This window comes from Salarias fasciatus, chromosome 23, assembly GCF_902148845.1.
Source record: "Salarias fasciatus chromosome 23, fSalaFa1.1, whole genome shotgun sequence".
Lineage (NCBI taxonomy): Eukaryota > Metazoa > Chordata > Actinopteri > Blenniiformes > Blenniidae > Salarias > Salarias fasciatus.
The window spans coordinates 17,402,877-17,429,886 of record NC_043766.1 but is presented as its reverse complement, the minus strand read 5'-3'; the positions used below and the strand labels follow the sequence as shown (position 1 = coordinate 17,429,886).

Below are 27,010 nucleotides of genomic sequence, written 5' to 3'. Positions count from 1 at the left end.
GAGTACAGAACGGATAGAAAATGAAAGGAAGCATCAAACATGACACAAAAATCCTCATCCCACAAAAATTTAGCTGAGTATGATGGGTTTGCATGTAACAGTCTTAAGTGCTGGTCCGCTATGAGAAGGATTTCTTCCATTCAAAAAAATAAAGTTATTGTTCAGAAGGCCAATGCACAGTACCACTGTACACTTAAGTCTATATGAAAGGAAAAAATCAGGGGATTTTGTGGATTCTATTTTTAAGGCTGGAAGATTTCTATAGACTTAAACCAGGTGTACAGCTCCACTCTGTAAGTATGTCACAAAAAGAAAACCAAGAAAGGAGGAGATTACTACTACACAAATATGTATTCTAAATTTAGGTGGGCTTTGCATCTAATACCTTATACAGGACAGTTAAAAAAATCACAGCAGTATAATATATCATACATGGGCATAGATTTATGGAAACATTTAAAATGAGTGCTGAAAATTCAATGCAAACACACACACACACCTACACACACACACACACACACACACCTACACACACACACTCTCAACTCAAAGATGCAGTCGTGTTGGCAGACACACACAAATACCCACCCGTTTGATGATGGAGGCTTCAGAGATTTCAGAAAATTACGCTTGGGAAAATGTTTGACCTATCTGGCCACCTGCTCTGTGTGCACAGATAAATCCTCAGCCCATGCTGGATGAAGCATTGTTTTGTTCTCTGTGTTCAACAACATCTTTGCCGATGTCAAAAGATGACCTGGTTTGTTTGTTTCTTTTTTTTTCTTCCCCTCAATGCTGTAGCTCTTTGAGCGAGGCATATTATGCTACTTTGAAGTACAGCATGTATATGCACATCAAGTGACTCTGGGCAGGTGCTGCTTGTTAATGTCAGGAATCAGTGGAGATAAAAGAGCAGAGGACTCTGCATTTCATCTCCTGCCCCTCAGAGAATTTATTAAAAACAATGTCTTCTGACCTCTCATGTCTTCAGATTGTGCTGAGCACAGTGTTTTTTTCCTTTTGTAGAGCTCACTGGTTTGAGTTTTCCCAAGTCTTTACATTTAGCTGGCCTGTTGTTTTTCTTGGAGTTGTGAGTCATCATGCAGTTTTTGATATGTCAAAGGGCCTCAACATCACTATCATGATAATGTGCGAGCTTGCTTTTCAGATGTATCAAAGAAAGAGGTCTTTAGTGTTGCTATAATATTTGTTTAGTGTCTGCCTAACAGACTTTAAGAGCTCACGCCAATTTCTTTCCATAACAGTGACTATTAAATAAACCTGAGAGTCGCTACACATGCAACAGAATGATAAAACAGGGCTTTGAAATAAATATGTGACCAAAGTCTTCTCTGGTGCTTTATCATCCTTTGATCTGTCATCTCTGTTGTGAAAATTTGAGATTTTCTATTACAGTGTCTGCCTGCTGCCCCTCCTCCTTCCCCTCTTTTTGTGTAGCCTTTATGCTCTTTCATCAGTGTTATATTAATACTGTCACACAAACCTCAGCGCCTGGATGATGAGGTTACTACCTCGGATTTAGCTGTGACCCCACAGATGCAGACCAAATGCCACGAGGCGAGATTTACGTATCACTTTTACTGGATGAGGCATACTCGGACATAAATGGATTATAAAAAGCATTGGATGCTATCCAGCTGTGCCTGGAGCAGCATCTGTCCAGAAGATGGGAAAGTGGCGGCAGAGAAGAGAGGGGGGTGTTGGAGGAGGAAAGACAGACAGAGATGCAGAGAGAGAGGCTTTGCCTAATGTCACACGGCATCATCTCAACCACTTCTGAATGGATCAGGCAAATGGGGCATGACTACTATCTCATTCACCTCCATGAAAATGTTCGCATGACTTGAGTGCTGGTGTATGTGTGTGTCTGAAGACAGATGAGAGAGGAGAGTTGGAGAAACAGTTTGCAAATTGTCTTGTATTCACGCAACCCTGCTGCTGACTTTTAATGCATGTGAAATTCTGCTGAGGATGTGCATTTGTAGTCTGGCTTGTTATCTATAAGTGCACAAGCCCTGAAGGTTTTTTTCTTTGCATAAACATGAACATTTCCTGCATGGGGCAATGTCTAAATGAGTGTGAGAGTATGCAGTGACTTCAGTAACTTTTCTACCCTTAAGACAAAGTTGTTTTTTCTTTTTTTTAGCTGTTCAATCCTAAAGAAAAATGTAATGAATAAATGAGCAAAATGACTTAGTTTGATACAACAAACAACATTTTCTTTGTTTATTTATGCAATTGTTACAGAATCAACAGAAAGAAAGAACGTTACCTCTCTCATTTCTTCGTGAACATCTCTCAGTGCTTTGAGAACCTGCTCCAGGTTGTCCACCACTCGTTTGATTTGGTTTCGAACCACTTTCCTGGTGCAGCTGGCATTTTTACTCTGTGAGTCTCCCTCACTGACAGGTCTCTGCTGGACCCACGTCTGGTTCTGACCTTGAATGGTGATCCGCTCTGAGCTCGGTCTGGGTTTCCTGGGGCCTCGAAGGGTCGTTGTACAGCCCAGACCCCTGTGAGGAACCTCTGTGGAGAAAATGACTCTGCTCAGGGGCCCATTGAGAGCCTCCACAGGTGGCTCCCTCAGTGCAGTCAGGTCTCTCTGACTCTGGGAGTTCCTGCTGTGTTTATTGATATAGCTGAAGCTGGAGCTAAATCCATGCTGCCTTTCTATTAGTCCCTGAGTGTCTGAACTCAGCCAGCTCGATGAATGGAGGTCTCTCTGGTGGTAGGTTGTATGGCTGGCATAATCCCACACCTTTCCGCTCCTGTCCTCCATACACATCACAACAGGCACCTTACAGTTTGGCTCCTTGTCCAGCAGAGCAGGAACAGGGGCAGGAGTGGGACCCACAAGGGGCCCGTACTTCCTGACTGAGGAATTAGTCCCATCACTTTTCGGCTGATGCAGGCTCAGGTGGGTGCTGTGGTTCCTAATAAAGGTGTGGTTGTCCTCGGCAGCGTAGGAGCTGTCACTAGGACCCTGTGGCCCATCTCCCAGGCTGGTTTGTGTGCTGGGGTCTGAGTCCAGTTCTTTATTCTGATTCCACCTGGCAGCACTGTCTTCCTTCTGCTTACCCAAAGTCCCTGGCAGGATGTGGTGCCCCCTCAGCACTACTGGCAGCATCCTCGTCATCCCCACACCATTGCACCGAAGTTCTCCCTTCTTTGCCCGGTCCTTTCCTTGGATAGAGAAGAAACTGATCCCCTTGGCTCTCTCCAGTGGGGTCAGGCTGTTGCGGGCCTCCGAGTTGGATTTGTACGGTCCGTTGAGCCCCAGGTCACTGCTGTGATGGGCTTTCAAACTATTGCGCAGCCACGGAATGAAGTGGGGAGTGTGGGGCTTGAAGCCTTTCTGCTCCCCTGGTGCTGGAGCCCCACTGTCAGAGAACATAGTGATGGATGATGTCCAACCAGCTCACAGAATGAAGAAGTAGCAGGATAGGAACAGGAGGACTCCTGAGATGCAGAGAGTTTCCTCCTCTTCTTCCATGAATCTCCTCCTACCTTTCCCATTAACACTGGCTTTATCTGATCTGATGCTCAGTTTCCTTCCCCCTTTTCCTCCTCCCCTTCTACTCTGTCTCTAAAACTTTTATCTGCTTTTCCCCTCCTTGGAATTGGTCCCACCCACCCACTCTCCTTTTCCTGCTGAAGCCTGTTTCTGATTTTATCACCCTGCCTTTTCCCTCTTCTCTTCCCTTTCCCCTCCGTCTCTGCTTCTCCTCCCACTGATCTCTCTGTTGTAGTGCTCTTGAGCCCTTGACTGCCGCTTTGGACTGGCCTTAGAGATGCCGAGGGCCCCTCTCTCTCAGTCTTCTCTCTCTGCCTGCCTGCGTCTCACTGGCTCAGTAGCAGTGGAGGCTTCCTGTCTCTACATCTCTCTCTCTCTCTCCCTGCCTCTCTCTCTCTCTCTCTCTCTCTCTCCCCCCTGCACTGCGCTGCGCTGCCTCCTATCCTCGCTCTTTCTTCCTCCCACTCCCTCTCACTGCTCTAACTCCCTTTTTCTATTTCCCTCTTCTCTCCCAATCTCTCTCTTCTCTCCGTGCGACTCTCTGCTCTCATCTGAGAAAGCCCTCTTCGTCCTCTGTCTTTGCCTCTCTGTTCCTTTTTCCTCTCTTCTGTGTTACTCAACCCCCACCGTACCCCCACCCCTACCCCCACCCCCACCCCCACCCCCATGCCCCACCTCCAATTTACCAGGGAGAGCAGCAGAAGTTCAATCAAGACTTCAGTATTATTAATCCCCCCGTTAGCAAGTGTATACCCACGTGATTCCCCCTGCCTCCCTTCTCATCTGATTACTCCTTCCCGGGCTCAGCCCTTCACAATTAAATGCTGCTTAGGACACCAGAGGGGGTTTAAAGGAGAGAAGGGAGGATGGCAGCCTGGCAGCAGGAAGGGATGAAGGAGGAATAGTAGGGGGGCACATAATTGCGACCTACAGGATCAGAGATCAGCACCAGTTTGACAGAAACTATAAGCTGCCCTGCTAGAAACAGCAGCCTGCCAGTGGCACAGCTCTCCCCAGCTTATTGTAACTGTCAGGAAATAGTGTCACGTTACATCCCAGTTGTTTTCTTGTTGTTATTTTCTGCCACACATCCAACTTCCATTTGTTCAAATTATGCAGAGACAACTGCTATTTTCGGTTTTCTCATTTAGATTCCAATTCTTGGCTGTCTGGATTAGATTTCTTGTGTCTGACAAGCTCAGAGATGCCTCCTAGGTGCCTTTTCATTCAACTGCGGCTACATAGATGGGTACCTCCCTCCCTGGCAGCATCTAAAATGAAAAGACGGAAGCAGAGCCACACAACAGTTTGCTGTCACTCAGCAGTGAAGCACTCAAAGCATCTGTCATTCTGTTAGTCAGCACAGCAATCTACTCCTCTGGTAGTGCCCTGGTAAAATATGACTTCATTCACTGACATATTTCACTACACAGGTACACAGAAGAGATAAAGAAGATAGTCAAGGGCTTGGCGTAATCTGCAGGCTAAGAAGATTCTTGCCAACATGTCGACAGACTGCTGTCAGCTTGTAATGACCATTAGGCTGGATAAAAAAAAAAAAAAAAAACAAAAAAAACAATAAAGAGAGGAAGTAATAGCAGCTGCTATTAATCCTTTAGAGCTTCTTGTTTCACATGACATGCTGCTACACACCACTCTATGTGCTTCTGTGTAACAGCAGGAGATAGCTTTTATATTGAAAAGATTACCGGTAACTGCAGCATACATGTCTTTATGTGAGTGCATGCATAATATGAATTTCAAACTGAATTTTATTTTCAATTAATTCAAGCTGGTACCATATTTGAAGAGAAAATAAAGAAGTAAGGACAATGTCCTCGAAATCAAAGAGAAGAAATACCAAGACACACACTCATCATACATTTATACACACATAAAAGAAGCAAAATCATATCTTCAGTGATTTCAGATAGTGGCACAAACCCAGGGCTTGTTTCACAAAAGTAATTTGCCAGCACAAGATCCAGGCAGGTTGTAAATGCTGCCACCATGTTGTCTCACAGATTGTCATTTGTAAATTGCAGATTAATTTGCGAGTTCTGCAATGCACCTTGGTGATCCTGCATGAGACAGAGATGTGCCATTTCTTTTGATGGGTTGAAAGTGTCAGACGTTCCATGAGTGGAGATGAGCTGATGCTAGTTAGAAAAGATGTAGGTCACCGCTCAGGTGAAAATCATCCATCTCCAAATTTGTGCATTTCCAAAAATCTTCAGAGATTAATGCCCTGTTTTTCTTAGCTAAATCAATCCAGCTGAGAATTGGTAAATCTAAACAGATAGTGTGTCACATGATATGAAAAGAGGGTTAATATTTTTGCTTTTTTGAAGTTTTTACAGCACAGAGAAGACATGTTTATTTATTTATTTGTCCAATCAGGAGGCAGAGAAGTCAATCTAAAAGAAAAGTTTATAAATTTCAGTAATTCTTTGTGTGGTTCTGTGTGAACTGTGAATTGATGTCCCTTAAAAGTCTCAGTTTCCCTCCAATCAGCCGCCCACTTTGTAGGGACCATAAATAACATGGCAGTGAAATACACAATCACTGCTCATTTTAAAGTCAATGCGGAATAATAAGCAGCTGTCACAGTTGGTCTCCATTTAAAGCTGGCTGGCCAGCTCCTGGAGTATGGTTTCCTTCACTTGTCCATGAATTGATATGCTGAATATGTGTGTGACTGATTGAAGGACAAAAATAGAAGAGAAGTTGCTGGGATACATTTTTATTTCCAGTGTTCCTTGCCTTGTCCTCCTCCTGCACTGTTCAGCAGGAGGTCTTTTTGTCACTGTCATAAATCTGTTGGGTGCAGCTGGGAGACAGACAGCATATGGCCTCCTTGTAACCTTGTCCACTGGCTCCTGTTGTGTTCCTTCTCTTGTTTTCAGTACTGTAACAGGCTGGCTGCCCATCGATAGGCAGCCGAGCGCGTGTGCTGGGATGCCTCAGGTGCACGTGTGTGTTTGCTAAGCTTTACTGTCACTGGAGATGCCGTTTCCTGGTTGAATATTTTCAACGCTGAGAGAGAAAAAGAGAGATAGAGTGCACAAATGAAAAGCTTACATAACGAGGTGGAAAAGACAGATGTAAAAGCAGTGCTTTGAAAAGCAAAGGCCCCATGTCTGTCAAAATCCCTGTGCAAAATGGCTTTTAGTCACAGTGTGAATGCCTCGGGGCACTTGAGAACTTTCTACAGCCACCTGGACAGCAAAAAAGTGCAGTCTAGGGAGGATTGTGTGCACTCACACGACTGTATTTGAATCTGTATTTACTCAGAGTGGAAATGATAAGTTTCTTGAGAACGCAGTGTTCCTTTTTGCCGTATTAAATATGGAAGTGAGCAGATGCTGTCTTCCCTGAAGTGTCCAGCATTGTGCTAGTGATAATCCTGAGGGGTTCGGCGCACAGTTCTGCCTGTGCGTGTGCATCTGCGTGTGTGTTTGCAGCAGTGTCTTTCCCATCCTCTCATGTATATTTTTGTGTTGTTTGCTTTTGGATTCCCCTCCACCGTGCTTTTCATCCTTGAACAACACGTCAGTCAGGTGCTCTCTGAGGACTCCAGCGAGAAAGGAAGAGAGAGACGTGGGGACACCAAGAAAGAGTGAAAGGGAGGCAGAGAAAAGGGGAGAAAGAGAGGAAGAAAAAAAAGGAGTTTTGAAAGACTTCTAACTTCCAAGCTGACTGTCATAGCTGTGCTTGCCAGAGGGGGAGAGCACCTTTAAGCATACTGGATGAGTAACGATGTGGAAGGACTACAAAAGCAAAGTAATACATAACAAGCAGCGCTCACTCTGCTCTGCTCTGCTGGCTAACCTACATGAGATTGGTGTTGAGAAAAAATTTGTAAGTGCGCTAAAGGTCAGCAAAGGCCTTATGTAAAAGGGGGGATACTCCTTCACCACAGTGCAGACGCTGTAATAAGATTCAGAGAGTGTGGATGCAATTGTTAGATTGAGATGTTGGCCTTGACACATGGATTTCCATAGAGATGAGGGACAAAAACAGACAATGCTGTGTCTAATTCAAAATGTGACAAAATGTTTTACATACTGGATGTAACCTCAGCTATATTAAGTCAGCCATTCTCTTGTCACTGCTTCCGATATCTGCTGCTAGAAATATAGACCCGATTTTACTTTGTGCCAGAGCATAAATCAGGAAATACATATTTCTCTGCTGTTTCTTCTTTTAAAAAGACATATACAATAAACTGAGCATCACAGCAATAGGCAATTGAATCACTTTACAATACCGTCTTTAGTGCCACTCATCTTTTGACTGCAGTCCCAGTCCTTCTCTCCCATCGGGCCTAAAAGGCTTTTTTTCTTTTTCTTTGGCCTTGATGTTAAAACAAAACCTAGAAATATTACTGTGTGTTGATGTACCAGTGCAGACCACTACCTGCTGTTTGAACACAATGCCCTGTGGTTTGTTTTGTTGCACCACCCAGAACTCAAACATTAGAGTGTTTGTGCCGATATTGACATGCAGCCAGACACTGCAGTGTTATGCCAAAACTAACTGCCTGTATCCTTGCAGGGATGGACCGTGAACAACCGGATCAGTTTGTCCTTCCTCACAGAGTCGTACGTGTGCGCAGCCGGACATGAAAATCATATGTTATTTAGTTTTGATCCTAGGGAGAGAGGTGGGCTCTGGCAGCTCAGTTCAACTTTGTTTCATTCAGGTAAAGAATTAACGCCATAAATTACGAGTCGGTAATCTCTACTTGAACATGAGTGGAAAGCGTAACAGATCCACTGCGTGCTCCATCTTTTCAGCTCCCTTCTTAGGATGCAGGCCAGCTCTTTCTTAGTCACTTTATTATGTAGAAATGATAATTGTGCCCCAGTGGAAGCCAGCCTCTACAAAATTTATTAGAACCCTCATTCACATCCACTGATAATCAAGTCGTGACTGTAATTTAGAAATTTTAATTTTCAAAGTGTTTAAGCAAGACGCTCAAACTGAAGGGAGGGAAATAAGCAAATTCAGCTTCTGCTTAACTTTTACATTCCAACAAATATTGTTTAAATAATCTCCTCTTCAAAAGAGGTCAGGCAGAAAGTGATCATTCGGGTTTATGCAGATGTCATTATTAGGTCCAATAGGAAAATGAGATCGTACGGAGAGAAAATAAGGTGCACTTGCATTTGACTTCAGTCACAACAGTGCTTTGAATTCAAGGGTAAGTCCACACACACAGACACACAAATTCATGTCGAGATAATGACCATATTAGAGGATAAATGGGCACTTGGTACTTCAGTGGCCTTTCAAGAGTGCTGCAGGGAGGATCGGCAGACGTGCTACAGGCCAAATTACCATTCCAAAGTCTGACAAGTAGCAAAGTCAATGGCAGATCATACTGCAACTGAATTCACAGAGAGCTACTTGTAGTACACTTGAAATTAAACTGCAGCTGTGTTGAATAGTTGAACTTCCAAAATGAGAAGCAGTCTTTCCATCTTACTCATTTCCTGTTCTACCTTTGACCGAGGCGTGGGCTTGCAGGAAGTGGAAAAACATGACCTAAACTTGAATTGTTTGTCAGTCTGATGGGTTCGTGTTTGCTTTTATATTTTCCTAACAATACCGGGAGCAAGAGGAAAGGATTTGGCTGAATTCAGGTCAGACGTAGTGAGATTACCCTCTTGATCTGGCCGTAGAATTTGAACATCCACCGCAATGATGGCAGGACACAGTGCATGATTAAGGACATGGAAAGAAGACAAGAAATGTATTCATTTTTTCAAAAGTCATTTGAATTGTCTTTATTGTGTCTAGATAAAGAGGGGTCACAAATACAATCATACTGTATGTACACGGATGACAATGAAAACATTTCACAATTCTCAATAGTAAAAATACAACATGGAAAGTACGTTTCATTCAAGAGCTTTAGTAAAAAATAAGTGAGGCTTTTGCAAGAGTTTGTGGTTTTTAGTATGTTGTGGGTTTTAAAGTAGGGGGGGATTTAAACTAACCCTGAGATGTGGACAGATTGGAGAAAATGGAACTGAAAGACAATTAAAGTCAATTGTTTTGAAAGGATTTACTTCAAAGCTTCCGTAAATGATGTGCTGAGAGTCAAATGGATCTGAAAAATGAAAGTACACTCAGGGAAGCTATCTAAGAATTAAAAAGAAGGTACTCAATCCACAATGACCACCATCTTTGTCTTCATTATCACAGAGAGCAGTGTTATAATTATCAAGTGCATATCATTATGTGAAGTGTTCCTCAAGAGAAAGACTGTATTTTGAGTAACATCAGTCCTTTTTTTTTTTTCTTTGGCAGAGCTGCTGTGGAAGAAGTTAAAGTTTCAGCAATCCTATCTGGGAAAGCACAGCACTTATTACACGGCTCAATTTCAAATTCTCTCACAGGTACACACACAAACACACACAGAGAATACAAAATGAGGACGCAGAACAAAACAATCTCCCAGACAACCTCAGTGATACAAAAACAGACAAAAAGGAAAGACGGCTATTATGTGAGGTTAGAGTGGGATAGTAGTAACTATGCTCCTTTATAGGGAAGAAATAACATCTTTCACTCTATTAAAAGACTTGCATTGCGCAAACAGAGATGGTTATCTCCATCACATTACATGAGACTGCTGTGTAGCGAAATGGAGTGGCTGCTCGACAGGCGAGCTTCAGGCCATTATACCAGCCCAGAGTGGGGAGCTATAATTGCAGAGGGAAAGTAGAATCAGGTGCTGTGTTTGTCTGTGCTCTAATCTCTATACCCTGCCTGGTCCTTTTCATAGATGTGGAGCAGCAGTTTTTCGTCCAGCCTTTCATCTCACTGCTCAAGGGGAGTCCTTTTTAGTCCAGATCAGTCAGAATATGAACCGGAGTTTTAGTGCTTTTAGGTTAAACCTGAAGCAAGGGCAATAAATCCGAAGCACAGTTGACCCTGTACTCCGACACCTATAAGGACAAGTGGTCCGACTGTGTTCATGCTTAATTCCCTTCTGGTAAAAAAAAAAAAAACCCCAAAAAACACAGAAGCAACCTCTGCAGCTGGTGCCTGACTGTGCCGCACGGCCAGTGAGACGTTGGAGTCAGCACAGAGACAATCAACAATGCACAGCACAATCAAATTCCTTCACGTTTATGGTCCCCCTATGACCCAAATACCTCATCTTTGTTGTGGTGGCTATAAACAAGACTATTAGAAACAAAACTGGGTTTATAGGTCCAAACAGAAGCCCGGCTTCTCTACCAAACCGTTCAGTGCATGATGTTTGGAGCTTTAAAATGCAGGCTAAGCAGGATTATTCAGCTGTGATGCTTCACAAGAGTTCACGACTGCAGGAAAGTACAGTACAGCGCTTGTTCAGGATTGAGTGCAATACTACTTTTAGAAAAAAAAAAGAAAAAAAGAGTAACTTCTTCAAATCCAAGGATATTCACTTTCTTTTTCTGGGACACCCAGCACAATGTTTGTCCATTAGGCACCTAGTAGAGATATAACTGAAGGCCTATGCCAGGAATTATGTCTTTTCATAAGGGAGAGGGAAGGTAAGCCCTTGGAATAAGGAATATGTTTTTCAAGGCACAGTTGTCAAGGCTCTTACACCTGCATAAACTGATAAGAGCATGAAGTTTTACATTCAGCTGGAGTTAATAGCTGTGGTGTCACAAAAAGTAAGGCTGGAGAAGGCACACACTTTGGACTAACTAGCCGAGAGACGTTCAGTGTTACAGTAATGCTTGAAAGGCACACAAACAATAAACACAAGATAAAGGAAAAAGGCTCACGATTGTCATCTTTCAAAAAAAAGACATCCTGCATGCGGGTACACCAAGGGCGACTCGAGGTAAACACGCCTGATGACGAGGCGCATAGAGGTCAGAGGTTCCCCTCATCAAGCATCTTGTTGACCCCGTTACAGATCCTCTGCAGGTGAGCACGATAAACCTCGGAGGGCCCGTACAGAGCAGCCAGGAAGTCACAGTCAGCAAAGTGATTGAAGACGTGGTTAACTCGAGAGTGACTCTTGGCTGTCAGGTGGCGTTTGATGGCCTGGTGCAGCAGTTCACGGCACTCGTTCAAAAGCGCGCTCATGACGCGCCGGTCGAAGGTGAACTCGATCTGGTGGAAGCTGACCGCCGTCATGGCCAGAGTGTGGACTTTTTTCCTGTGAGCCGAGAAGGGAGCAGAGAGGCTGTCAGTTTCTAATTCTGACCAGAGCAGCAGAAGTAAGTAAAAATAAAAACTGCTGCGCTATGATTTTCTTCAGAAACCCCCACGACTGAAGAGTGTTGTCAGAGACACATCTCCACGTTAATATTATCACCAATTCTCCACACTGTGCACTTCTATCAGCTTCATGGGCCTCTGAACTAATTTGGACTTATTTATTCAGTGGAAAAAAAAATATATATATATATATATATATAAGCTAAAAGTCAATTCCCCTAATTTGTTTCAATCAGCATACAAAATGTGCTTGAAGTGCAGTTTTAAATTCAAGTTGCATCCAAGCCCAGTTGTTAAACATTTGTCCCATCCTAATAAAAAAAACCCCCAAAAAAACCCTCTCCTTACATAGATTTAACCAACACAATAATAATGTCCATAACTGAGCGTTTATAATCTAAATTGAAGCAGTGATGAGGATTCTGCCGTGAGAGTTAATCTCCACCGATAATGACATATATGAACAATAGAGCTAAGTAAATTAAGGATACAAAATACAACATGGGGTAGAGGAGAAACCTGCAGCAAAAAATCAGTGTTTGTGTGAGCGTAATCACAGAGAAACATGATGCAAACAGCTGCTGCCAATTAGACAACATGAGCATAACTTCAGAGCCCCGCTTGAACCAACGCAATGCTTCATTTATAATAGGATGCAGCAAACTCTTCATTTAAGAGCCTTTAAAAGGAACAATTTTGGGTAATACATTCATTTGATTTTTGCACAAGAGTGTGTACATGTTGGATGTGAGGCAGAAGCCAGGAGCTGATTAGGCTTGTGTTTAAAGTACTAAAAAGCTTTCCATCAGAGTGAAAAATTAACAGACAGGCTGAGGAAAACAGGAAATTACTCTGTGATTTCAAATAGTGGATATTCGCCTCAAACATGTATCATAGCAGAAAAGCTTATTTTTATCCAGATCTGAACGGTGCCTATTTTTCTCCTAACACTGAGGCTCATCCCAATTTGTTTTTTGCACTTTCAGTCTGGTATGAACCGACTTCACTTATATTGTGCATTTTTACTGTTCCAGCAGTCTGAATGCACTCGATACCATTAGTCACACTCACTCATATTCAGACACACTTCAATGGAAGCAGCATAGCGCTATGATGTTCAATCTAGACTTCATAGAATGGTTCAGTCCACACTAGTCAAGCCTTGTACGGTTCAGTCAGACCTAGCTTAGTCTATTTGTGGGACAATTTATCACAGCAGAGTTGTAATACAGTTTGAAATTGTATTGCAAAAGACAGTGTAGGACACACAAGTGCAGAATTGTGCAGGATTGTCAAGTATAGCTTAGTGGACCTGGCATACACTAGTGCCATGGCCAAACATAATTCTTTCAGTCGTATTCAAATCTAATAACGGCATAAAATTGCTGCAACTTAATCTTTGTGAGAGAAAATGTCTCGTCATAGCAATGGCCAACAAAGCATGCACACTGGACAGCCTGAAGGTTAAACAACTAGGATTGAGACTTTCAGGTGTTGATTACGATTGATTAATCAGTAGAAAATAATGCGTTAAAAATGTAACACATTTGATCGCAGTTTGCATTTCGAAACTTCCAAACATTTTTGAGTGCATGACTTCCTGGTACACTGATGCAGACGTCAAAGCTCAGCTCATGCCTATAACTGACGGAAAGTAGATTTCATTGAGAAAAACTACCTGATGGTTTTCAAATATTGTAGTACCAGCAGACGTTGGGAAAAAAAATGAACAGAGATTCAAAGCTGTCCTGGAGAAAGCCATTTAACTGCCTTCAAAATCAAGTTTTGTACATTTTGTGTGATTTTTTTTTTTAAACATCTGCTGTTTCTGACGTCGCTTGAGGAAGTCGGTCAGCAGTTAATAGGGAAACCAGTTAATCCGAAACACGGCTCAGAGTTTGAACGCCCTGCCACTTCTGCCCCATATGGCAGGCTCTTCTCACTTGCTGGTCACAGAGTAACAAACATGAGAGCTGCCGCCATGAACCCTGAAAACATGAACAGGTTAGCTTGTCTAAGCAACTGGCTTAAAATAGAGGGAGAAGAAAGATGTCTTTTAAGAAAAAACAAAAACAGTTAAAGTCAATACTGTTATAAAAAAAGTATTTAAAATGACACTTTAATATCAGGTCTGTTCAATTTTGGTCACAGATATTTTGTACTTCTTTTTCTACTGTTTTGAAGTGGAATGTAATTTTCCAGACATTAAATTAGCTTCACTTTACAATAATCATGTCTGTGCCCATCAATTGTTCACTGAAATATATTCTATTAAAGAAAGAAAGAAAAGCTACTTTTAATTTTAGCTTATTTCATCTTGGCAGCCGTTCTTTACTTCATGTACATGAGGGCAGCTTCTTCTCACGACAGGCTGGCCAACAAAGAAATAATTATTCCTCTGATTCTCCTGACCTACCTGAAGTTGTCCACCAGCATCAGCTCCTCGCTGCTGAACTGGTTGTTTCTGTACAGCACTCCCAGCTTCACCACCATCTTGATTAGGTTCTTGATGATCTTCTGGGACTCCTTGCGATTGCTGGTGTACTCCTTGGTGACGCGGTACAGCTCGTCCAGCACTTCACTGCTGGTGTCGTCAATGAAGAGGTTGGCCACACTCTTCGTGGCCATCTTGCTCATCAGCTTCTTCTGTGCCTGCAAGGCTAAACTCTTGGTGCTGAAGGAGTCCATGCTCAATTCTGGATCAAGATGAGAGAGAGAGAAAGTGAGCGTACAAAGGGAGAAAAATAAGTAGAGTTAAATGATTATATTTGACAGAAGATTTTTTTTTTCTCTCCCAAGAAAGGCCTTTCAAAATGATGTGCTTGCTTGCTGCTACACTACATTAGATGTAAAATTAGAAATGAAAGGAGAGAAGGTTTTTAGCTCAAAAGCAAAAAGAGACACATTACCCTGGAAGCCCGCAATGTGTGAGGTTACCGCACGTAACATCTACACTAATACTATTTAAACTGCAGGGCAAAGAACTGTCCCCTTCATCGGATAATGAGCCATGGCAGCTGTCAAATTAGACCCAGCAGCACCCTGGCTTGGAGCCTACAAGGTAGTTAGAGGAGAATGTGTGATTGCGCGTGTAGGAGTAAAATCACTTACAGCACCACCACGCAAAGTAGGAAATGTAATCTGCACGTTTCATCAGCTGAATGCATTCAGAAAATAAGGTGTGAAAGTGAGAAAGAGACAGACGGTGCCAGCTCATTCACCGCACGTGTGGCTTGATTTATGTGTGATGGTGTTTCTGAGAGTGTGTTTGCACGCCAAGTGGGGTGACTCAGAGAAAGTCTGCATCCATGATAGAAACTCATAAATAGTGGGGGTCACGGAGGTCGTCGGAATCCACACACTCCCATCAAATGAAGCTAGTCAGCGGCGTACAACATCATTTCAGCCGGTGCATCTCAATGTGTTCAGCAGGTCAATTCTTCAGCATTTGAAATTATTACACACCCCCCCAAAAAATTTAATCAATCTATTTTTCCGCGCACTCCCTTTCTAGCCTTCGCAGACCTCCAAGGGTTACCTGTGAAAGTGTAAACAGGCAATAAAAAGCTGTTTCCTGCAACTGCTTTGCAACTCGAGAGCAGAGGAATGAATAGGGTGAAGGGTGGGGGTGGAGTGGGGTGTGTGTGTGTGTGTGTGTGTGTGTGTGTGTATGGGTGTGTGTGTTATGAGTTACAATTTCAAAAAATATATTTGCCACTTTCTGAGAGACTTGCTTATGAAATTATTGGAAAAACATGAAGTAGAAGAGAATAGAAGCACTTAGTGTATCAGAAAATTACCATTACCACGAAGGTCAAGGTCACATATTTAGATGCATTAAAATACAAATACATGACATGGTATTTAACAAACACATAGCAAATGCAAATGCAGCAATTCCACAAGCTGGCTAGAGACAACGGTGAGGAGATTAGCTTTTCTGTAGAATCATCTGAGGGATTGCTCACTTTGAGGTTAAATTGCAGTTTCCATCAACATCTCATGTAGCACTGTCAACTGGTCAAATTGTTGATAATTAGCAAACGCTAACCTGGTGAGACTGGTTATTACCACATCTGAAAACTGACATTAAATTACCTTTTCTGTCACATTGCAGTGTCAGAAAAAGACCAGACTTGATTTAGTGATTGTCCTTAAGGGCACTTCAAGCAGCTTATAATTCATGATCCAATAAAAAGGTGTTTTTTTTCCCCCAAAGACAGAAAAAAATATTGAGTAGAAATGTTTCATGGAGCTAAAAATTACCCTTAATATCACTTCACTCCACTGCAGTTTATTATTTTGATGAAACTATTTTTCAACAAAACATCAAATACTATTAAAAAAGGTGCACTCTTTGAATATTGGAAGTGACATCTTCAGTGGATTTGCTCTGTGTGGTCAGAGGTCCTGAGTCAAAAGGTGAAACACTGATAAACTGATCTGTTTGTCCAAAGAAAAAACATCTGAGTCAACATATACAAACAAAAAACATGTCAGTATTATGACCAAAACAGGAACTGGATGAGTTCTGCTGGCAAAAACAACATTTCACATGTTTCCCCGCCAGCGTTGGGAGCTTTGGGGAGGTGAGGAAAAACACGCACACAAATAAGAGAAACACCTCTTTACCTCAGGGGAAAAATAAAAAAAGCAAATTCAACTGTCAGATGTTATTTCCTCGATAAATCACCTAATGTGGTAAATGCAGGCTAATAGTCTTCTGCTTCTGCAAAGAGACAAAGTAATTACATTTAAGTAGAAGCGCCTCGCGCACATTATGCAATATGTCTCCAAAGGAAGTAAACCCTAAAGATTAAGTGTAATTTGTATGACCGGCTAATTGCTTATCCACGTGATGGAGACTAATGAAACCTGGAGAAATACAGATGAAATGAGTGCATCAGACAAAATGAGTGGTGGCACATTCCTGCTGGGCGACTTGTGGTTGTTGGTACAAGACGGCAGTGTATTTGCTGCTGAAGTGTGTGACTTTCATTGCTCCCATTCTCTCTCTCCTCTTCTCACTGCAATGCCTCTCTAAGAATATCAATAAGACTCCTTGGAGAGAGTGTCAGCAGGATGCTTCCCAGAGAGGAGAGGCTGAGCAAAGACAGAGGCAGAATGACGGAGAGGAATGAGAGCAGAGGTGTGTTATGCATCAATCCTGAAACATCAGGGAAATGTGTTGAATGAGAGGTCATTTATACACTGTCTCGTGCTGAAACAAGTTTTCAGCGTCTCCAACTGCAGGTGCCGGACATCGGGCCTCTCTTGCTGCGCTGATCAAGGATCACAGGCAGATCCCCATCAACCGTTTCACCATGGCTGTAGCTCCAAACTCGCCAAGTTGTGCTTGTTACAGAAAATCCTCCTCTGATGCAATGTGTGTGAAATGGATAACAAGGGGAAAGACACAAATGATCAGACTGAAGAAAAAAAAATCTGTTTATTTTGATGTGAGTGGCACCAGAAAACAGGCACTCTGGACTTTTGTGATTCTTTAATCACAATGGTTACCCTCCAGATAAGACTCATTTAGCAAAACACTGAGAGCAAATCTGCCGTTACCTCCTGCCTTTTCCTCTCTGTGCCCTTGCTGATGAATTCGCAAGAGCTAAAGAAAATGTGTGAATGGATAATGGGCAGACCTCTTTCTCAAATTGGAGGGTGATTTCATCGTGCCCATTAAATTCCACTCTTGCTGGAGACCGGAGTGATCATAGCTGTCAACTCAGCGTGGACTGCCGACGAGCAAGAGGAAAAAGAGCGGGACGAGGAGGAGGTAAAATAATGAGAAAGGATGGTATGTTTGCCTTTCATACCCGTGTGTACAAACAGTTCAAACAGGCTGAATTGTCGTGTTGTTTCACTCATGAATCAAGAGTGACAGAACAGACCCTCGGCACTCTTATCTTAAGGATGGAGGATATCCTCACTCTGGCTCTCGGTTTCCCGTTCTGTCTCCCTAAGGCAAGAAAAACTAAAGGCTTCATAAAAACATACTCTCCGGAGACAAACAGAGACTGATGAAAAGGTTTCTGAATCAGATCTTTTCTTTTTTTTTTTCCCAGTGACTTTGCAGCATTTAAGTGGCTAGTAGCAAATCTAAATGGCCTGTGAAGTGTGGCGCCCAGGGACAGGCTGGCCAACCATGACACAGCGTCTCTTTGTGTTGAGAGAGACAAGATTTTAACAAATTTATCGCAGAACAAGTCTTGACAGCAGCAAATTCTGCAGAGTTTTGTGGCAAAACACACAAGCCTCATCATCATTAGTGCACGCAGAGATCAAGTGCGCACACACACACACACACACACACACACACACACACACACACACACACACACACACACACACACACACACACACACACACACACACACACACACACACACACACACACAGGCTGGCTTACTGCACAGCAGAAACAAAATTAAAACAAAGACAGATTGCAGCAGCCAAGAGCTCAGCACTTATAATTACAGCAGTTAAACAAGCTAGAAACCCATACAGCCGCTGAGAACAAGCTGGCACACACACACACACACACACACACACACACACACACACACACACACACACACACACACACACACACACACACACACACACACACACACACACACACACACACACACACACACACTCACAAAGAGATGCAAGTTCAGCTCAGAAAAGATGACGCATGGAAATGAAACTGGACCCCACGCCAGTGACACTAAGGAACCCTGGGTAACGATCCCTGGGATACTCTCACCCTCCTGCAGGTGTAGACAGCCTTGACAAGCCTGTGGGACAATCTGACTCAGGGATCGTGGCAAAAAGGAGGCTGCGGTGACAAAAAATAACCGTACTGTCATCTTCTGTACTCCACTGAGGATTACTGAAGCTGGGTCACACAAACCTATAGGAAGACACTTTACAATCTAGACTGAATTTGCTTTGGCTGTTTGAGGTTCAGGGCAGGTAATGCTGATGCCTGCATTGGGGAAACTGCCAAAAGCTTTTTGTATTCATTTGGGAAAAAGGGACTAAGTGAGATGCCAAATTCTTCTGGCTTTGGCTTTCTTTTAGTTTTCGTTTGTTTGTTTTCAATATCACTATTGTGATCTTTAGGATGAATGCAAATATCAAGGGCTGTAGGAAACACAAAATCTTGACGTGGTTTCTATAATCTAGGTTGTGAAGCCCAATAAATGCTCATTTCAACTATATATCAAACCAATGACTGCTTCGGCAATTAGTCTAGAAAGTACCAAAAGAAATGCAGCAAAATCTTCCATATCTACACAACCATTTAAATTGTTTTATTGTTTGAGCACTGCTTCAACTGATCAAATTATCCTATCCTGGCTGTGAATAATTTATGGATTTTTTTGACACTATGTAACTTTGTGAATAAAATTAACATCTTTTTGTAATAAACTGCTGGTTGAGACAAAATGAGACACTTTAGCTGGTAACTTAATTTTCTGGGGAAAAAAAACTTCTTTTTTTCAAGAGTTTTAGGTTCAAAAAAGTGAATATTCAATTCAGTAAATAATCAATGATCATGTCGATATTCAGTAATTGCAGAACTACATCAAGCCATCAATCTATAAATCCAACTTTCCATTTAAATAATATCAAACTAAATGTATCCTTGCTTTCTTGAAATATTAAAAAAAAAGTACAAGTAGCCTCTACTGGAACTAGATCAATTTAATTAGTTACTCTGGCTCTTATGATTTCAAAATTAGATCTATACTTATATGTATCTCAACATGTTTGTCTTACTTAATGTTGAGCATTTTTACTCGAGTACTGTTATCCTTGTGAGCGGTAAATGTTAGTGTCGTCAGCATATCGATAAACCCTGCAATGAAAAAAGTCACAGAGGCAGTTCGTGTGTTTAGTCCATCAAAAATGGGCCTAAAACCTTGAACCTTGATGGACTCCTTGATGTACCTGAAGTCTTTCTAGCCCTCTTTCTGAACAGCCATCAATCAGCTTGGTTACTGCTTTAACAGTAAAATTATCCTAATCAGAGGCCTCACAAAGAATAAAAAAAAAAAATAATAATAATAATAATATCAAACTCCAGGTTTTGTTGTTGTACTGATTATCAGCAGCTATTATTCATGGTAACATGACCTCGACTATGTTATTAGTTTCATACATTTGTAACACAAAATGAAATTTGCTTTTTTTGTTTCCACCAAAAAATAGTTTTGTAGCTGAATTAAAAATGATTGTTATCCAACAGCACACCTCTGAATCACTATTAATTTATACAGTTACCTGACATACACAACCAAAACAGCAAAATAATGTCGACGCTGCAATGTCTCATTGCTGAACTCCAGCACTCACAGAATGTCTCTCAGAAAATCACTTTCTTCTGTTGAAACTGTTGTACAGAGTGATTTCTGACAGTACTTCGTGATATTAAACAAACAGATTCAGTATTCGTACCCATTTTCTCAAGCCAATTTAGGCCGAAAGCCAATTTTCCAAAATAGTTAAGTTCCAAACAGAAAAATCTTGCAAACAGTGCTCCCAAGTCAAGTCTGCACTAAAAAAAAAAAACAATCAGAGATTGAGAGCATAGAGTAGAAAACCATGTCATTTTCAAACCCAAACAGAAAACAGCACAAGAAAATATTTTTCAGAACAAGACTGAGAAGACAATCTCAGGCCAATTGTTTTGTCTAAATCACAGTAAAAGACAACCGAATCCAGTCTTTGAAAATATATCGCTGATGCATAGAACAATTAGTCGAATAATATGAGATTTACACCTTTCCAAATTCATAAATCAAAGAAAGTTTAAAAATGATAAAGCAAGAGAAAACGCTAGTTTGATGCTGAATAATTTATCCGACTGACGGTCGAACAGCCCGGGAGCCATTCCCAGCTGGATGAAGGTTGAGTACAGCCTGCATAGGTTCCCGGTTCATTACAGACCAAACACAGGGAGACAGTCACACACTCCAACACATTCACACACCTTGGGGAATTTTCAAACAACCTCAAAGGCATTGTTTTGGGGGAAAAAAAAGAGCATCTGGAGAAAACATGCACATAAGAACATGCAAACGCCACAGACAAACACTCTAAAATCAGGGATATTCAAGCTAACTACTCAAGGTGAGAATGCTCACCACTAGTGTTCCACAGTGGTCTTGGATTAATAATATTATCATTCTTTTAGTTTTGATTACATCAAACACTATTTACTGCTATTACATTTTTTTCTATTGTGTCTAAAGTCACAGTATTATTAGATGCATTTGTCGTACAAATGCTTATAGATATGTGTATTTGCTTTATAGTCGCTTACGTTTCGGTTAAATCCAACACGAAACAAGTGTGGCATTGGTTTTCCAATAGCATAGCATCGAGCAGCTTCCAGGATGCAACCTGAGCATTGACTGGACTCACCTGTCAGTTAAACTAATGCCTGGGTGTGACAGGTGAGAAAAGGATGGAAATTGGATATACCTGCAGCTACCACCCACACTAATCTGTGCCATCAAGTCTCCTGAGGAGGTCACAACATAAAAAAATAACAGCTGTAATACCTGCTGCCAATCTAGACAGCTAGGTGGATGCTGATAACAGCCAGCATAAAGAAAGAAAACCAATGACGAATGTGTTTCCACGGCGCTTGGCCACCACAACTTTCTAAAAATGCTTTGGCAGGGGCTGAGGAACTTTCCATGACACTTCATTTTACAAGTGATTGGTTGATGGCAGCAGAAAATGTCACGACTTTTATGCTCTTCAGGGATCACTAGTCACATGGATTGGGGCACTGCGACCCTGAAAAAGACAACTCGATCGGGAGAGAAAGTCTTCACTGTTTCAGGATGCAAGTGATCACTGAATGGACATGAATCATACAACAATCCTGGGACACACATTAGAAACAGCAATAATGTCTGTTCTAACGTCACTTTTCCATAGTACTTTGAATATTAATCCATTTTTTTGGTTGCTTATACAATTTGTTGAATTGTACTTATCTTCAAAAGATTCTTTCCTGGTTTTAGTCTTTCATATTTTCAAAAGCATATACTTGGTGACCTAGAGGTCTGACACACATACAGAGTAACTGAGACAAGCTCAGTTTGAGTCCAGCCAGTGACCTTTACCATATGTCTGCCCCTCCCCATCTCCTCTCTCATGCTGTTTCCTGCTCCTGTTGACCATCCAATGAAATACCAAGAACACAAGACTAAACCTTAAAACTCAAAAAAAAAAAAACCAAACAAAAAACATGCCAATATGTCAAATAAGACATTTAAAAATAATAGAATTGGTATTAATAAGGAAAACAATCATAGCTCATGATGACAGAGAGAATACTACAAAAATCCTCTACTCGAGCAGTAACAGTTATATCTGACTGAGCCAAACAAACCTGGTAAGACTCACAATCGAAGGCTGATGAACTGGTTCGGATTAAACTGTTCTGTGTAAACAACTCTGCACATAATGTATTTGATTTGTGGTCTGCAGGTTAAACTACCTCTTCATCACAACCAGAAGCATTAAAGGCATCGTTACAAATAATTTTAGGGAAACTATGAATCAAATAACTTCTGCCTTTACAGATTCTCTCCGGCTGCATGATATAATCTGTCTCCACTTTGAGATACAATAGACAATCCTGGTGGTTATATAAGGTACATCCGTGCTTTGTGAAATGAGAGGACAAGTAACCACTCAAATGAGCAGCACTACCGCAGCCACTCTGCTGTTGGATTTCAACATGAGTGAATGCTGCAAATTTATCTTTCATCAAGTTTTGAAGTGTTTGTTACGCAACATCTCAAGAGAAAAGTGAGACAAAGGAGGGACTGGCTGATAATAAGAAAGTCGGAGCAGAGAGCATTGTTTGTAATGACATTTGTATGACGCCACCGTACAATTCTTTGTAATAGGTCTGTTAGTGTCCATGCTCATCTATTTCATCCGATCTGGCATCACATATCTGTATAAATGTGTGCAGAACCGAGGCAAAACACAGGGACATTAACATGCACGCTTTGGATGTAGCGGGTCTTTGTATGATGGTTATGTGCTGTCACTTTTTCATCTTCCCACACAGTCATCATCTGTGAAGAGTTGTGCAGATCTGCCGAGAAAGGAGGCAATCAATGCCTTCTGCAAAGAAACGATGCCCCATCCTACTCTTTTTTAACGGTTTTTCTCAGATCTGCCAGAGCCCACTGAACAATTAATAATTAACACATTGGCATATAATGGATCGAGGATTAATAATTTAGCCTGCCGATTCGGATTAAAATAGACTGCAGGCTAAGAGCAGACTGCTGTTGTGCAACAGGTTGGGGCAAGGATGTGGGTCAGGGATAAAGGACAGATATTTAGTGAAGCATGGCTGCTGTAAGTCGTGGGCATTAATTTAGGAGCATCTTTCAGCGTTACGCATGCGTAATAAGGCTGGGAATACAGTAGCTGCTATAGTGCCTGGGGGCCAGCACAGCACTCACTGACAACATTTGTTCTCACATTAAAATGCATAAGTGGATGGTTGTTTTATGGTTGGAGCTGAGCTAATCTGAAAGCGCACATCTGTGAGATATGAAAGAATAATAAAGAATCAAAACAATGGTCCACTCTCATGTGACTTCATTTTAACTGCCACCATCACAGCCGAATCATATATTATTTACATTTATCATTAGCATCTTAACAGCACAGCAAATAATGCAAGACATAAAGAGCACTAACCAGTGCCTCAGCCATGACCGATATCTGGGCTTCAATCATTTTAATTAAAGCCACCATAAGAGAGCAGTGCACATTATGACTAATTTTCATCACCTCAAGCCCAAAGAGCATCGTTTATTTGCTCTGTAGCTACTGGAGAGGCAAACGCCAGCACGCTTGGCTGCAGAACTGGCAGGGATGGCAATCAAAGAAAACAAAAGGGAACCAACATGAGGACTCACAGGGAACTTGAGCGACAGACAGCATCTCTCACCCCCCCAGCTCCCAAACAATAACAGTATTTGCTGGTCACACATCTCTACCCTTTCAGATGAAGACACATGCACCGAGTGCTCTGAGTTTCTGGGGGCCACCTGTGTTTTAAGATGAACTTTGCAGCCTAGTAAAAGAAGGTCAAACACCTCTCTTGTCTCATTAATGAGTTACCATGGCTTCACCACAGCAGGAAAAACATTGTCACCAGGATTACTGCTGCAATTTCAAGCTCTGCCCTTAATAACACTGCATGGGGAATGACATGCAACGTGACTGTATTGTCCTCTTCTAAAAGACGCTCAGAGGAGGGGATCTGTATAGATACACTGACATAGATGAGGCTCACGCCATTCAGGATAATCCTGTCAGGCATGTATTGTATAATATTATTTATTGTTGTTCCAAATCACATAGTGCTGAAACAAAGATAAATCTGTTGTGTGGCACAAAGCTGTCAATAATGAGGAAAAACAAATACATGTTAAAAACCAGGTCTTGGAAAAACCTAAAATAATGTGACATTAATGGCAATGATTTGTGATTTCTATACTATCATCAAAGATGAAAGACCCTCTAATTTTAAAAGTTTCAACGAAGAATTGCATAATTATCTGAATTATCATTTTCACAACATTGTTTACAAGATCGGTGATCAGAGTACACAGATTCTGAAGGGTTGATTTTGGCGTTGGGAGCATTTTCTTGATATTTTCTTTTTAACTCCTGAGAGGGTCCTTTGACAAAAAGAGACACGGCTAAATTGTGCTTCAAAAGCTCTTCACAATTTCAATGAGTCCAAGAAGACAACTTCAATTTTATGGTAATGTCGTCATTACTTTCAAACCCCAAGATATGTTTTTTTGGAAGAATATGAAACAGTATAATCTGCAAACAGACAGCATACTAAAATCCTACAAGGGAATATTTACAGAAACGAATGCATTTTTTAAAATTATTTCAGGTAAATATACTTAATTTTTAACCATTTCTTTCATTAGTCACACAGGAGTTCTTCACATTAAGTGCTCCACTTATCCTGTGATATTTAATGCTCATCAGCGTGGCTGTTGCTATCAACATGGACAACACATAAAAAGACACAGAGCCTGGCAACTGAAAGCGTGCAGCTCAAAAAACGCCAAATCATTTCACAACTGACATAGCTAATGCAAGGAGAGAGGCAACTCCACGTTCTGATCCAAGGCCATAATTCATTTGACATGTCTGCTGAAGCTCTGCATGATAATGTGCGCTGCTACCTGCCAGAGCCCTGACTGCACAGTGAGGCTATTCATCTGCACTTGAGCCTTGTTATGGAGAGAACCTTTACAATGTAAACATGGCAAATTGCTACAAAACATATCACTGTTTGCTAAACATATATGTCCTCATTCTTTCAGTCTGAGTTTTGGAGGTGGTAGCGATGGGAATCAGTTTTGTTCTCCGCTGTGTTTTCTGCAAAGCCTGGTAAGATTTTGGTATAAAAAAAAAAATTCACCATGAATAAAATATCACGATGTAAATTGGCCAACTTCATTTCGACTGGTATCACAACAAGCCGCTTGCCTGGATGAGTTTTCTCTTTTTGTTAGGTTTCCACAAAAAAATGTTTTTTAGCTGTACAGAGACTGTGGCAGGCCACAATGATCCAGTTTGTCACAACATGGTTACTTTAAAGCTCCAAAGCAGGAGTGTCAAGCTCATTTCAGTTCAAGGACCTCATGCAGTGAAGGTTCATCTCAACTCAAACTGGGCCAGAACAGTAAACAGAAAGCGTAAATATAACCTATAAATAGTTCCAAATATATACGTGTTAGTTTTAGGAGAAAACAAATCAAAAAATGTTTGACTTTTCCTCATTTTTTTGAAGTGTTATAAATACATTCAGAAGCATCTTTAACTCACAGCCAGAGCACCAGGAACCATATTGATATATCTACTTTTGACAGAAAATAATGTACCTCTACACCCTAGGGATCCCGGTAAAGTCTTCACACTATCATCACAAGAGCTTGCCAGAAACACTGACAGCACACACATGCAGTCTCCATTAAATACAGTTGTATGATTTAATGCCAGACACTACAACAGCAATACATTCAGAAACAGTCTGGCTTGAAATTGTCACAGATTTCATCATTTAACTCTCAGTTAATTTTTAAAGATATTGCTTCCAGTAGAGTTGAGTGCTGCTGTACTATGATAGGGTGGCTAATTTAAAATGTTTGAGTTGTCTTACTCAGGACTGTCACTTGCAGTCTTTGCCTACTGTCACTGTTACACTGTTTCTACCTTGTTAATTGTACGAATTCGGGGTTTTTATTTATAATTGCAATTACACTGCAGTCCTTAATGGCTTGCCCACCAAATCAACATAAATTATATTAAAAGCACATCTTTATGACTTAATTAGACTACAAGTGAACTTCTACAATTTCCACAAATGACCATTTAACCTTATTAGTAGTGATGACTTAACCACAAGAAGAAAATTACACGATACTCGTTAACAACATTTTACAGGAGGCAGACAGTTATTCCTAATTGACAGACCAGTGAGTCCCTGGTTCCTCACGCTGTATTGATGATCACATAATAAACCATCAGTTTGATTAGAGAAGCAGCTCCACTGGCTGAACTGACCGTGGCTCCATTTCAAACATGTCAGATAAACAAAGTGAGAGAGAGAGAGAGAGAGAGAGGGGGGGAGAGAGAGCTACAAATACACTCCTCGCCGAGTCCAGGCGAACAGGCAGCTCAGCAGTAACATTAATCGGCCTCGGATTGTAACTTTGCGGGTAATCTGTGTTTGTTAAAAACTCACCTTCTTCCTCTATCCGTCAGTGGGGGGACGCGGGAGCGGGTCAGCCGGCGAGATTAACTTTAATCTGGGGCGAATATCTCAAGTCTTCATCCTGGCAGCGCAGGAAATAGCGGCTTCACTGCATGCTTGCCTTTCTGTTTGTAAGTTTGTCCAGCAGTTTGTTGGGATCTCCGCTGCTAGAAACGTCCTCTCCCCGCCGCCGCTGCTGTATCGAGCACAGATGTGTAAATTATTGAAAGAGTGTTTTCTTCTCTCGGCTCGGTTACAACAGTTGGTGGTAACCCGATCACTCCTCCGCCTTCTCGTAAAAAAAAAAAAAAAAGTTTCAAATTTGAGGGTTCATGGGAATAAACAGATTGATGTAGGCTTGGGCCAATGGAGGAGCAACAAGGGGAGTGGTCCAGCCCAATCAGGCCAAA

At 41.6% G+C, this 27,010-nt stretch overlaps 2 protein-coding genes across 3 annotated transcripts in view; both read right to left on the bottom strand.

The window, feature by feature from the left end:
* Window positions 1–20,027, bottom strand: part of LOC115381381 (uncharacterized) — a 30,722-nt gene extending 10,695 nt beyond the window's left edge. Inside the window, exons 1-2 of one of the 2 annotated variants that reach the window (XM_030082713.1) lie at window positions 20,017–20,027; window positions 2,294–3,563 (exon numbers count right to left, since the gene is read on the bottom strand). In XM_030082713.1, coding sequence (XP_029938573.1) covers window positions 2,294–3,415 — 1,122 coding nt within the window. In that variant the 5' untranslated portion in view covers window positions 3,416–3,563; window positions 20,017–20,027. Of the gene's footprint in view, window positions 1–2,293; window positions 4,005–20,016 lie in introns of those variants that run through there. The other variant, XM_030082714.1, reaches the window with a different exon arrangement.
* tnfaip8l1 (tumor necrosis factor, alpha-induced protein 8-like 1) lies at window positions 9,295–27,010 on the bottom strand. The gene is made up of 3 exons (XM_030082716.1): window positions 26,592–27,010; window positions 14,187–14,466; window positions 9,295–11,708 (listed from the first exon to the last, which is right to left on the bottom strand). Exons 2-3 carry the CDS (start codon window positions 14,456–14,458, stop codon window positions 11,420–11,422), a joined length of 561 nt encoding a protein of 186 aa, XP_029938576.1. The 5' UTR covers window positions 14,459–14,466; window positions 26,592–27,010; the 3' UTR covers window positions 9,295–11,419.

What these genes read in the sequence shown, in the direction of transcription:
- tnfaip8l1 (XM_030082716.1), bottom strand. Translation starts at nt 14,458, where the DNA reads ATGGACTCCTTCAGCACCAAGAGTTTAGCCTTGCAGGCACAGAAGAAG. An exon ending in ATGCTGGTGGACAACTTCAG is followed by an intron (nt 11,709 to 14,186) that starts GTAGGTCAGGAG and finishes CTCGGCTCACAG; the next exon opens with GAAAAAAGTCCACACTCTGG.